Source organism: Pinus tabuliformis, chromosome 6 (assembly GCF_031772625.1).
Source record: "Pinus tabuliformis cultivar Carrire ecotype Pingquan chromosome 6, CPIR1, whole genome shotgun sequence".
Classification (NCBI taxonomy): Eukaryota; Viridiplantae; Streptophyta; class Pinopsida; order Pinales; family Pinaceae; genus Pinus; species Pinus tabuliformis.
Window position 1 is genome coordinate 1,336,539,082 of NC_142292.1, and position 13,995 is coordinate 1,336,553,076.

The 13,995-nt window shown below is 36.2% G+C and overlaps 1 protein-coding gene across 1 annotated transcript in view; it reads left to right on the forward strand.

The window, feature by feature from the left end:
* The window catches only part of LOC149263533 (uncharacterized), a 290,628-nt gene that overhangs the window by 190,277 nt on the left and 86,356 nt on the right, over nucleotides 1-13,995 (forward strand). Inside the window, 1 exon segment of the mRNA XM_089426504.1 lies at nucleotides 3,234-3,282. Within this exon segment, the coding sequence (XP_089282630.1) occupies nucleotides 3,234-3,282 (49 nt within the window).

The following is a 13,995-nucleotide window of genomic DNA, read 5'->3' on the forward strand; positions in this document are numbered from 1 at the left end:
AAAGGCACATCAGAGGGGTGGAAAAAGTAGGTTGAGGAAATCGGGTAAGTTATGCCTCCATGATTACTGCCTCGATACATCTATACACTTAGGATGATGGACCTACATTAGTTGGTCCCATGACCATGGGACCTAACCCTGAAGCATTTCCCTTTTGTTGCCACCATTTTCACGAACATCTTTGACTTGAAGGGTTGACGTAGGACATGTTACCTCCCCTTAGGGGCTGGAAGCACCTAATAGGGCTGACCATCTAGCCATCCTTGACAAGGTAGGGAACACTTTTACGGGACTTGGTCTAGTTAGATATTTGAAGGTGATCCCAATTTGAAGTCTTATTATTCCCTTAACATTTAACTATGGTCCACTATGATGCATCTATGGCCATTGTCTCTAATGTTTGGTTGCTTTCACTTGAGTTTGATATGGTCTTTCTAGGTGGTCCTTCAAAGAGCAAAAGAGGCACCACACTTTCAGAGAGTAGTGATGATCTTGTAGGTGCAACATATCCCATAGAGAGCAGAGAGTTGGGGCATTTTGATCATTCCAGCAGTTGATTGACACCTTAGAGCACCCCTAGATGCTGAAATGGTGAGCTCACTTTGCTTGGTTTTGAAGTTTCTTGATGATGTACCTAGTAGACCCAACGTGTCGCTAGGTTGGCCTTGACATTGTTTGAAGGGCATGACTTGATCCAAAGTCCAGATGGTGATGGTCATCCTCAAGATGAGAAGGGAGGGCTTGTACTATTGCTTAGAGCCCCAAAGGTAGACAAAGTTTGTGCCATGTCATACTTCTGGTGCCCTTGAAGATGATGCAGGGCACCTAAAGCAGGGTTTTGACAATGGAGGCATTTTGAGGCATATCTTGAGGACTCTCCCTCAAGGATGGAGTTGATTGGACATCCACTATGCCACTTCATGCACTTTCATAGCATTTATTTCCCGAAAGGGGCATGTCGTCATGCTAGAGGATAGTTTTGACCCACATGTGTGGGCTTTTGTGGCATATTTTTGTAATGTTGAGGTATCGGGTTGGATTGTAACCCATTTTCTTGATGCATACTGAAAAGTAAACTTGTCATAGGACTATTAGGCTAATAATTAAGAGTGATAGACTTCATATATATTGAGGTTCACTCTCTTGCTACTTTTCATCATCACTCTTTGATTTTGGTCTCCTATAGAGAATTGACTTAGCCTTGTGTAAACTTGCTACTTGTGAAGATGTGACCTTTATGGTGCTGTTGCTATTGGAGATTGTTTTTTGTCTTGGACATGTCTTTTTGGGATTGAAAGAGGCTATTTCATGGAAGAATTGTAAGTTTTATTGAAGATTTTATTTTTTTTCATGTAATTAATTGTTGCAAAGGTTTTTCTTTGTTCCATGTCTAAATGCATGCTATTTATGGAAAATATTGGTTGATTATTGCATGTCAAATTTATCTTCCTTGAAATCCATAGGGTACCTCCTAAAGAGCCTCCCCTATTTAATTTCCACCCTCACAAAAAGGGTAGCAAGGGCTTTTATAGGCAAAAACAAGAGGTTCCCCACCTTACTTCAAGCATCTATCCATTTTCTGTTAAATTAGCCTTACATGACTCCATCACCCAAGTAGGAATAGGCACTGGGCATCCTTGGTGTTGGTACAAAATATAGAAAACATAAATATTTCCTCCCTTTATTTCCTATGCCTTTGAAGGCAAGCCACTAGGGCAAATTCATATGGCTGAATTCAATTAAGGCAATTTTGGATGAATGTTGGGGGTGATAAGATTTTGGTTTTAACTTTGTTGTCCCTTTTAAATGAAAATCTAGCCTTTTGCATGGTTAAATCTACCCTAAAGGGCTGATGTCATTAATCTCTAAGAAATTTGTGCAATAGAAAGACCCTAACCCTAGCTAGGCCTTCAACTTAAGGCTTAATTTGAGGGTTTGCTTTTTCCTTTGTTGATTACATCCTTTGTAAACCCTTTCTTTAATGCATGTATCTCTAGAAATATCTTGTTGCTATAAATCTTGAAACGCTTGCTCATATGTGTCATCTCTAAGCTTGGTGTGTGGTACATTAATCTATTTTAAGAAGAAATGTGTCTTTTTCCATCAACGAATGGCTTCATCTCACCTACATCTATATCACCTTGAGCCATCTAATCTAGAATAACCTTGAGGCGATCATTGGGAAGCATCCCTTGTGGTGCAATTCTGCTAAAGAGTAGGAGGAAAATTGCTGAGACGACAATGGCAACCTCCCTCATTGTTGCAACAAGGTCTGTCTTTTGTGTTGTGAGGTCTGTCACAAGCTCTGCTAGATTTTGAGGAAACATAGACAACCTTCAATGTTGATAAAATTGAAGTTTAAACTAGTACATCTAAAAGTGAGTCAAGCAGAGCCACATTCATTGTTAAAGATTTAAGTTATGAATTTGCAAAACCAAGATGGTTCACCAGGGTCAATGTGAATTTCATTGAAGATTTTATATTACCTAATGAATTCCAAGATTGAGACTTGTGTTGCATGATTTATGTTGCCACATCCTTTATTTATTGTCATTCAGATACTCCCTTCTTGTATATACTATATTCACCAGATTGCTTGGGGGATAAAATTGCCAATTTTCATGATGAACATTATCTTTTGTGTACCAGATGAAGAGTATGATATCTTGTTGATTCTTGGTGGAAATTGAATTTCAATAGTTGTTCTTATTACTACATTAAGGACAAAGGATTTTAAGGGGTGGTGATTCAACTTGTAATATATCTAATCTACTATATTATAATCACGCTGTTAATTATATTAATCGATACTATTGTTTATGAATAGATTATTTTATGAGCAGATTATTTTTTTAGGGTCATGAATCTTCTTCCTGATTGTATCTCTTCATATTCGCCGTCTAATAGTTGAAATTTACAATTTTATGAAAGAATATGCCTTCTTTTAATTAAATTTGAACATTTCTATGTTTCTTTAATCTTTTCAAATCAAGAAAGCTCACTCTGTCTAAGCAAGGTCTGAATCTGACTATGTTGGTCCTCATACTCCATTAGTTTGGATCTAACATTATTTTGTCTCAAGCAGATAGTAGTCTTGTATCTTATCTTTCTTCTTCTACCACTAACTACTATTCTAGTGTAGAAACAAATCTTATTCAAGATTATTTAATGACTTAAGCAATTTTATTTTATGGTAGATTCCCTCAAATAACTGACAATGAATATTATTACAGGTATGGTTTGGATATGACAATAACTCAACAGTTGGTGGATTACACCCAGGTAAATTTTGCAAACATATAGTGTGATTGTTTTTATTGAATTGCTTATTTAAACACTAAAGTAAAATTATAATAGTCAATTTCATTGCATACAGACTTACAGATTTATTTCTTACATAATTGTGACCATTTTGTATTTGGATATTAACAGTCTTAGGTTATTTCGAACATGTTGCTTATCTATATGACATAGTTCTAGGAAACTCAGTTTCATGTAGGTAAATATGGAGTCTAGACAGTTGGTCTAGAGATATGTTATGATAAAATTACAAGAAATAATATGTTTTAAGTTTTTTTTTTTTTCAAAGATAAGTGTAAATACTTTAATGCATGGACATGATGGTTGCAAAGGAGAGTTCCCTAGTGAGTATTTTAATTTGCCTTATTGGATCATAGAAGGGACTAATAGATATTCTTAGACAAAGTAAGAACACAATGAGACAAGATAGACTCAACAACTCAGTAAGCCTAAATGTAAGATTGACATTCTCATTGTTATCTCCTTCTCCACTTTCCTCCTTTTTTGGGCTTCACATTCTTCTTCATATTTCAAATTTTCTGCATGTTCTATTTTGTCTATTTCTACTCACTGTTTGTACCTCTCATTATCTACTTCTATTAGTGAAGAATTGATTCTCTTCAAATTCACCTATGCTTTATAATCCTTGTGTTCCTACTTGAATGTCTTCGTTGCTTGTGTTTTTCCTTTTTCTTACTCTTAGCAAATAATTTGTATATACTAATACTTGGACCACTATTGAGACACTCCATTAGTGGGATGCAATGTTTCGTAAATAAAAACTCTACAATAAAATGTAAGTTGAATCTTAGTACAAAGGGGAGCTATGTTTGGGATTGTATGGCTTCATTATTGTTGGATGTAGATTGAATTGTTGGTGGTGACTTTATCATGATTTAGGAGGATGGTGATCAGGGTGCTAGGGTTGGTACAATGGTTATTGGTTTGGAGGACTAGGGTTGGGTGAGGTGTAAGTTTGTGCTTCATCTCTATGATCCTAACTAGATATAAAGGATTGAATTATGAGGGTTGGTTCTTTTGAGAAATCTAGGGCAGCTAGATAGGTGTGATTTCTCTTACTTTCATAACCGCTTGTGATCTTCTTTTACTTCAACTTGATGTATTTATTAATTTGCTTCTTTTTTATCTTGATTATTATGGTGTTCTTATCATCAAACAACTACCAAAGCATGAAGATCAAAAGAACAAATGGACACAAGATGTAGGCTGCTAGGCAGGGCCAAAACCTCTTCTAGAGAGGAAAGCCCACAGGAAATTCTTCTCTTCTTATAGAATCTTCAAATGACGAATTCCAAGACCTTTAGATCCCGTTACTGCTGAAACTAGCAGGGGACCTAAGGGGAATCCTTAAAGGGAAAATGCTAGGCCAAGGGCAACAAATGTAGTCTTAGCCCACTGTCACCTTAGCTAAGGCTCCCTTCTATTTACGGACTTTCACCGATGGGAGGAGTCCCGATATGTTTGGAGTCACTAGTGTGTAATAAGTCAATGGATATGAGTGACCCAGACCTTTTTCTAGAAGGTTTTGAAGAATGGGCTTGCTTGCTTTCTAAGCAAGGGGCTATGAAAAAAACATATATTTTTTTTGAAATAATATAATGAACCATTAAAATAAAAAATAACAAAAATTCTTAAAAAAAAAACATTTAATAAAAGAAAATTTTAAAGAAAATTTAAAAACAAATTTAAAAGAAATTATATTATTATTATTATTATTTTTTTTTTTAAATTCCAGCTCTCCATTGATCCTCGGCCAGGCGGAGGCCTGAGGGCTCGCCTCACAGTGGGTGGAGCGGTCTCAGGCCCTCGAATCGACCCCTAGCCGGGCAGGGGCCTGAGGGCTACCTCACGGCCCATTCCGCTGGCTGTGAGGTAGCCCTCAGGCCCCTGCCCGGCCTGGGGTCGATTCGAGGGCCTGAGGCTGCTCCACCGGCTGTGAGGCGAGCCCTCAGGCCTCCGCCTGGCCGAGGATCGACAGAGCGCTGGAATTTAAAAATAATAATAATAATAATACAATTTTTTTCTAACAATATAATTTCTTTTAAATTTTTTTTTAAATTGACGCAGTCCTTGGCCCCCCCGCTCGGAATTGACTCTCGACCAGGGGGGGGGGGCCTGAGGGTCGACAGTGAGCCGAAAAAGAAAAAACACTAAAAAATAATAATTTAATTAATGTTGTTTTAATTTTTTTTAACATATAATTTTTTAAATTAATTTTGTTTTTTTTTTTGTTTAATTTAAATATATTTTTTAATCTTTTTTAATGTGTGCTTTTTAAAGAATTTTGTTATTTTATTAGTTAAACAAAACAATATGTGTTTATTATTTATTATTTTCAATGTTTTTTTATTTTTATTTTTGTTTAATGTAGTTATATTTATTTTTATGTTTTTAATTTTTATTCTTAAGGAGTTTGTTTTGTTTTTGCTTTTTGCTTTTGTTTTTGTTTTATTATATTTATTTTATTGGTTTTTAAAAATTGTATGCTTTATTTTTTTTTTACATTTTTTGTTTGTTATTTTTCTTAAAATTTTATCCGAATCATTTTATTTGAGAAAAAAACATCAAATGTCATCATCGTTGAATATGAAATTCACAAAAATTTCGTAAAGTCTGTTTTATTTATTTTATATATATATATTTCCAATTTCTTGTATTCAATTTTTTGAAAATAATATTTTATTTAACATGTCATTTTTAGCGAAAAGGTCTTGAAATACGTATTTTTTTAATTATATCTATATGCAAAATGTGTCTTTTTTTCGAGTGTTTAAAATTATTATTTTTTAGTGACAATTATTTTTTGTGTATTGAAGTATTAATTGATGATGTATAAATTTATAAAAAATCCTAACCTCAAAATATTAATTTTATTACTTTTTTAAACTTGCAAAAAAAAATTCGTTATAAAAAAAGCATTGCAACGAAAAACCCGAAACACATGTTTGGAAAACCCTCAAAAAACAAACATCTTAGGATGAACAAGAAGAAGAAGAATAAGATAATTTTAAATTGTGGTTTATTTTATTTTTTTAAATTTGTATCATTTGTGAGATAATTTTGTTATTTTAAACAATTTTTATGTTTGATTTTTTTGTTTTGTTTTGTGTTTTTTATATATTTTTGTGTGTGTGTGTTTTTAATCTTTGTCTTGATAATAAACCATTGTGAGTGGTTCGAAACACGTAAGCTACTTTGTGATTTCTCTGGATGATATTTTGTATATATTTTTTTTGTTTGTTATTTTCTATCTTTTTAATTTTTGTTTTTTTTGCCTTTTTTTATGTTTTAATATATTTACTTATTTATAAATTATTATTTTTTAAACTTTTTGTTTTTGTTTTACTTTTAATTTTTGTTTTGTTTTGTGTTTTGTATTTTTATTAATTTATCTATTAATTTATTATTTTGTTTTTTTTTTGCTAGGTCCGTGTTGATCCTTGACTGGTAACACAACCCCATTATGTGTCAATTTGATAGTGGATTATAAAGTTCTCCTTATAATGGATTGAGTCTGCCCCCACAATGTGTCCATTTCATGGTTGATTTTTAAGATTTCATTGTAATAGGTCAAGTTAGCCTATGCTGCATTTCAATTTGATGGTTGACTTTTAAATTTTCGTTGCAATGTGTCAAGTTTTCTTAGGATGAAATTTTAAAATAGCTATACTTTTAGCATTTAAAAAAGAAATTATTCTTGGTATAATGACTCTTTCATTCAAGGGTTCATTTTTAAAGTTTTTTTAATCATATAATTTTTCCATAATTCCATGATTGAAATATATTGAAAACATAAGGTGTTTTGTAGTAATGTTTTTTGGTTTTAATTCCATGGTCGAAAAATTGTCAAAATTTTAAATTTTTTCTAAGGCTTTTTAGAGACATGATATTTTATCTCTAGTGCCATTCTTGAAAATTGTTAGATTTTTAAAGTTTTTTCGGAGTGGTAATATTTTATCTTTAATGCCATTGCTGTTGATGATGATAATTAACATCCATTAAGACCGATATGTTCTATCGAACCTTAAGAAAGAAGCGGTTAATTGGGATTATTTAAAATTTTATTTCTGTGATCAAAAGAAGGGGAATAAGTTATCCAAGGTCATTGTAGTTTTGCTGACTGAACAAGTCGATGAGGTTGGTCGTGGGGAAAATGTTGAAAATTTACCCTGAAAAAAAAACGTTATTCCAATATCAACACTTTTTGTTTTCAGGGATTTTTTGCACCAAAAAATTAGCTTTTATTTTCTTTTACTGTCATTTAAAAAAAATGTTGAAAATTTACCCCGAAAAGAAAAAATGGTGATGCAAAATCAACACTTTACGTTTTCGGGCTGTTTTTTCATGTTTTTTTGCTAGAGTTCTCGTTTTGAGGTAATAGTTCTTGTTTGATTGGTAACTTTGTTCAATGAAGATGACAGTTCCGAGACGAGAAGGCATTCGAAATAGAAAAAGAGATCAAGCCTTTTGATCAACAAGCTTTGAGGACAAAGCTTTTTGAGGAGGAAGGTAATGTTATGAATAAAAAATATATAAAATATAAAAATAATAATAGACATAAAAAATGATTAATTAACTAATAATTAGTAGTGAAGAGGCATGTCCCTATAGACATGACCGTTCATGAAATGGTACCTACCTGATTATATATACAGGACCCTCACCCTCATTTGTAATTACCTTATCAATTCTTTTATATAATATTCAATATACAATTACTTGTCCTGCAATGGATATTCTTGTCTTTGAAGTATTTTGAAGATTATTGTTGCGTATACAAAGCTTGTTCGTTGCATTGGTATTAGAGCATTCCTTTGAGTATACGAACTTTGTGCCTTGCAAAATCTCTTACACAGGTCAAGGGTTGAGAATATATCAATGTGAAAAAAGTTGCCAAAAAGTTGTGATTAAATTGGCAAAGTCCGATTTTTTGGACTAGCCGATTTAATCGGCCCACTTTTTGGTGGGTATCCTATAGAGCAACTACTAGGTCAAGTGGCAACAATGGAGCAATAGCCCATTGTGATGTCGACTAAAGCTCTTTGCTCTTTACAGATTTTCAGTGATGGGAGAGGTTCCAATATGAGAAGAATCACTAGGAAAGATAGACCAATGATAGGATGAAAAATGATTCCCAAATCCTATTCACAAGAAAGGCTCAGATAATGGGTTTGCTTGCTATGGAAGCAAGATGGAAGGCTCTCTTAGAAGGGCTAAGAGGATGCCTAAACCTAGGGTTCAAGGGGTGTCTCTTGCAAAAAAGAGGTGCCCAAGATCAAGGAATCCTAGAAGACTAGGGTTTCGAAGTGATCTTTGTGAAATTGAAGTTACAAGGTAGTGGTACCACAAAGAAGCCCAAGCGGGCCCAAATGAGGTCAAGGGTTTGGATTGGAGCAACAAACTTATGATCTTGACCAGGTTAGGGAGGCGAATGGGATCAAAGGGATTGGATTTCTCTTGGATTTTGAGCACAATTATCCTAATGAAGCCACCAACCAAAGGGAACCTAGGGATGAGAATGGTATTCAAGCTAGGGCTTGAAATATCTTGAGATTCTGCTATGAGATCGACCAAATTTCAAGGAATTTGGCTAGAAATGATTTTAGGTGATGCCTTAGGAGGCCTACTAGGTTAGAGCTTAGAAAGAAGGAAGGGAGGTGAAAAGAATATTCTTTATGATCACCTTTGGACTAGATTAGTGCCTAACCTTTTGGGATAATGGAGTCTAATGGAAACAATGTTTAGAGATGCTTAATTTCAATCAAGGAGTTCCCCAACAACTTTGTATGGCATTAGCAACAACTAGGTTACAAGGGTATTTTATACTTCTAATTATTTGTGAATGATGACTTATCAAGATAATGCATGAGCAATCATGTATCCCTAGGACAATAATCCACCATATATTTCAACAATCAATATGAAAAATCCCTCACAAAGACAAGATAAGCAACTTCACAATAGCCCAAGAGCAACTACATCAGTTTCATGAACAAAAATATTCCATAGATAATTTCGTGAGACAAGATTACAAGATAAGCATGAAAAGAGTACTTAGAATGTATAGTGAAATTATTCCAATCACCAAGTGCAAGAAAAGCGAACTTCCAAGACAAAAATCAAGATCTTCAAAACATCAAAATGCAATAATTCTCCAATTCGTCCATCAAAAGGTCTAGCGAAAATCTCAAGAGATACAAATGATCCAAATCCAAGTAATGATGAGACTCAAATGAGCTCTTATTAATTTATATCCTTCCTAAAGAGTTTGATTTGCCTACTTAGGTCTAATTAAGCCCTAAATAATAAAATAATGTGCAACAATAACATCTCTTGGTGACAAGCCCACCAAGATAGCTCCACAATATAAAGATAAGTCAATGAAGAGGGCAAAATAGTAAATGCAATGAGTCGTTGGGTCCTTGAAGAGGCCTAGGGGAGTCCAAATTGTACCAAGGTGAGAGAATAGGCTCCAAACATAGTGACCAAGGGGGTGGCCCCTTGATATCCAAGCAAATGAAATGTTCTGTCCCCATGTGGGTGTGGGGGCACAATGACATCCTCATGAGTCTCCAAGTGGATTGATAATGTCTGTATACCATTTGTGAGGGCTAGAATGATAATATAAGCCCTCCCCTTGTCTCCCATGGTGAGACACATCCTCATCTGGGCACTGTAACATTTGCCAAGTGTGTGGTGCAAGTGTGAAGCCGACTGAGTATGGTGTTCCAGTTGCATCATCCTCATCCAAAGAGGTGGAACACGAGCAATAAATGAATGGTGCTAAGGGATCTATGAAGTGACAATCTGCTTTCTGCTATGGTGGAGGCCTATGTCTCTGTGAAAATTCCTACACTGAAGGAACCCCTACTGTAGCAAATTTGAATCTACTTCACCTACTTGATTTTTAACATACATTAACCAAGTTATTCTTCTAAATACTGAAGCAAATTACTTTTGCAGCCTACACTAATAAAATATTTGATCTCATGAAACAGAAAACGGAGCAAAGAACAAGATACATAGGACACACTTATTTTTGGACACAATAGTCCCTGGAAAAACCCAATGTGGTAAAACCGATGCAACAACTCTGAGGGCTTATTATTATGTAGGAGAAATATCTGAATACAAATCTAACATGCTCATCTAGTAATCCTTTACAGAGAAAATACTGGACAAAAGGTTGGTGAAATGATCTCACCTTGTCACTGGAAAAATAGTGACTGATCCCCAACTATGGGAGGCTGTGCGTCACCCTATGATGGCCTCTACTTCAAACTGCATCATCCTGGGCAACTTCTGCATCATCCCTGCTAGGTATTACGCTGCCTCTTTGCTCTAGATCTTTAGAATTTGACTTTCTTGCCCTAGTCTCACACCCTGGTTCCCGACAACTGCAAATCGAATTCCCTTTGTAGAGTTTCGAATTCCCCTCACTGACTGCACTGCCTTTGCGTCAGCCCTGCGTAGGCCAGCGTCAGCCCTCCTCTGGACATCTTTCTGTCCTCTCTCTACCTTGTATTCTCCGGAAAGTCCTTTTGGATTCTCATTGCCCCTCAGCTGCAAGATCTCCCCAATTGATTTTCCTCCTGAGAAGTTCTCACTTCAGAAAATCGATTTCCTCAATCTTTGTGTGTTTCCAAATGAACCCCAAGCCTGCATTTTATACTTTTCCTATTGATTCTTCAATGACATAGATTAAGTCTCTAATCAATGGCTAAGATTAAAACATAACTTGATCCACGTTCTAGATCATTCTCACCCACATTTTGATTAATACCCATTAATATTTTAATTTCACTAAGTTTAGACTTAGGAACGCCATTAAAAATACTAATTATTTTAATAAAATACAATCCAGGAGGAATTTCACCAAATGGTTTCTGGGTTCTTTAGAACACATGTGCCTTAGCTTCTCCATCAATTTTCAAGGTTAGAGCACTTACGATGCTACGAAAACTAACACTCCCTCTTAGTCAGGAAAATGCTCTATCAACAATGTCCACTTGCATGTTGCTTTGTTTCTGAAGCACCTTCTTTCTGCACTGCTGCTGCCACCAACACTGTGCTGCTATTGCTACTGTACTTTTGCCCATGACACTGCCACTGCCATTGCTGCATCTGTACTATAGCTCCCTCTCAAACACTTCATTTGCTATGCTGCTAACATTGCCACTGCTAACACTGCATTCGCACTGCAACTTAGTTGCTGAGAGAAGCCACTGAAAAAAATCCAAAATTAGTTGAACTTAACTGTGTTCAACATAATACAATGAATGTTGGACTCTGACTGCTGCTAATTCTGACCCTCCGAATCTTCTGCGCTGCTGCTGACTCTTACAATGTGCCAACTACACCGCTGCCAACCTTTCTCTGCGCTGATCAGTCTCTGGTCCCCAACTACTACATCTGTCCTCCAAACACTCAACTGCATCATCTGACACTAATCCATCTCGCTACTGCTGAATCTTGGGCTCCCGTAGCAAGGAATTGATCTAAGAGGTGGACTCCTGTTAAAATTGGCAACCAGGGCAAAACTTCATGTGGGTCATCTTATTCATGGCTAATAATATTTTTAATAGATTCCTCTCGTCGAGAGGTGTAGGATTGATATACAGATCATCTAATTCCGATAAGTATTCATGGAGATATGAATTTATTTTGATTATGGAATTATTATCAAGCCGACCTACAACACATGTAGGCTTAGAAGCCCAACAGTCACATCTATTCACCCACCAACGTTGTGTATAAATATAAGAGGACTTTTCCTCATTTGGACTCACTCATCTCATCACATCTCTCTCTCTCTCTACTGCGCAGATATGAGTCTCTTCTCTACTGCGCTGAAATGGGTCTCTCTCTCTCACACATGTGAAGCCGGAAGCTGTTGAATTTGAAGCTGCAACTGCAGAAGTAAAGATTGACTTGCATGGCCTAGAAGATCTCCTCTTTGGAATTGCGCTGTAGGTTCATCTGAACCTCCTTTGAAAGCCGCAACTTTTGGTGGTGGAATGAAGTCAATCCGACGAACGGTTTGCAAGATATCGACTGCCCTAGTTTGAAGCCGGAAACTGCTGAAACTGAAGCTGCAACTGCAGAAGTAAAGATTGACTTGCGTGGCCTAGAAGATCTCCTCATCTGAATTGCGCTGTAGGTTCATCTGAACCTCCTCTGGAAGCCGAAACTTTTGGTGGTGGAATGAAGTCAATCCGACTGTCGGTTTGTGAGATATGGTCTGCCCTAGTTTGATAATGAAGTCGCTAATGCTGATGCTACTGATCTAGGGTTTGCTACTGCTGATATGAATCAGATTTATTGTACTATTTCTCTCTGCTGAATTATTGAAGATAAAAGAAGATTTGATCAAAGGGTTTCCCCACACATTGTGGGGTTTGTCCCTGGCTAGCCGCCACATCTTGTGTCTCTTGTCTTGGCTTGTTTTCTGTCGATCGTTTAATGTTCTATCTGCACTTTACTTTATGTACATGTGATTGCTAATCGGTGGAATATAATAAGAAAAAGAAGTAAACTGTTATAAGGATAGAACATACCATAACTTAACATGGTATCAGAGCTGAGGTGAAGACAAAGCCCAAGCAAGAGCAAGAGCAATCATTGAAGAGAGGATTGGCAAGGCTATCCTAAAAGAAGTATGGGGTCCTCAACACTCTTTCCTGCCGAAGACAAGCTCTGTGAGAAAGCTGACTATCACGGATGGAAGATGTCTATCGATCTAACCCTTGAGAATCAAGGAGTGTTGGAGGCAATATTATTGAGCCTCCATCAAATGCATCCGCTGCTGCCTGGAACAAATGGAAAAATGGAGAAGTCAAAACAATAGAAGATCATCCGGGACTCTATCAACAAGCACTTGGTGGCCTACATCTCTGAACTGGACACCTCCAAGGAAATATACGACAGACTGGTGAGTTTATTTAAAGTTAATGATGCAAATCAAGTTTTGTTTCTTAGAAATAAGTTGAGGGAAATCAAGAAGGGTAACGATGAAAGTATGCAAGCATACTTCTTAAGAATCATCGAGATCAAGAACGATCTCCTATCTATTGGGGAAACCATTACTGACAAAGAAATGGCGCTCACAACTGTCGGAGGATTACCATCTGAATGGTGTGTTCAGGACTACTCTTCTGAACAATAATGTAATTCCTAGTTTCGAGGAATTAATGGCTAGATGCATTCAAGAACACACAAGGGTAGAAGAGCAGGAAATGCCCTTGCCTAAAGGTCCTCCTGCTGCTTTTTCTTCTCATGCTAAGAAAAGAAATAATTCTGGGTCTAAATCGAAAAGAAAGGCTGGATTTAAGGGTGGAAGAAAAGGACGATGTTTCATTTGCAATAAAGCAGGTTACTATGCAAGGGAATGCCCTGATAGAAAGGACTCTCACCGTGACGATAATCAAAATCCCTCTGATGGCAAATCAAAGGAATGAAAAATTCAACAGCGAAGGTAAGAGGAGAGCTGGAGATCGAGGAAGAGGACAACCATTCAAGAAGGCTAGAAAGTCCAAGATGTATTATATGTACCTGATTTCAAAAAGAACCTGGTATCCATCTCGACAATGGAAGACAAAGGCTATAAGGTAACCTTCAACAATGGCAAGGTATGTATATGGAAAAATAATGTTAAAGATGCCTTTACTCTTGGGT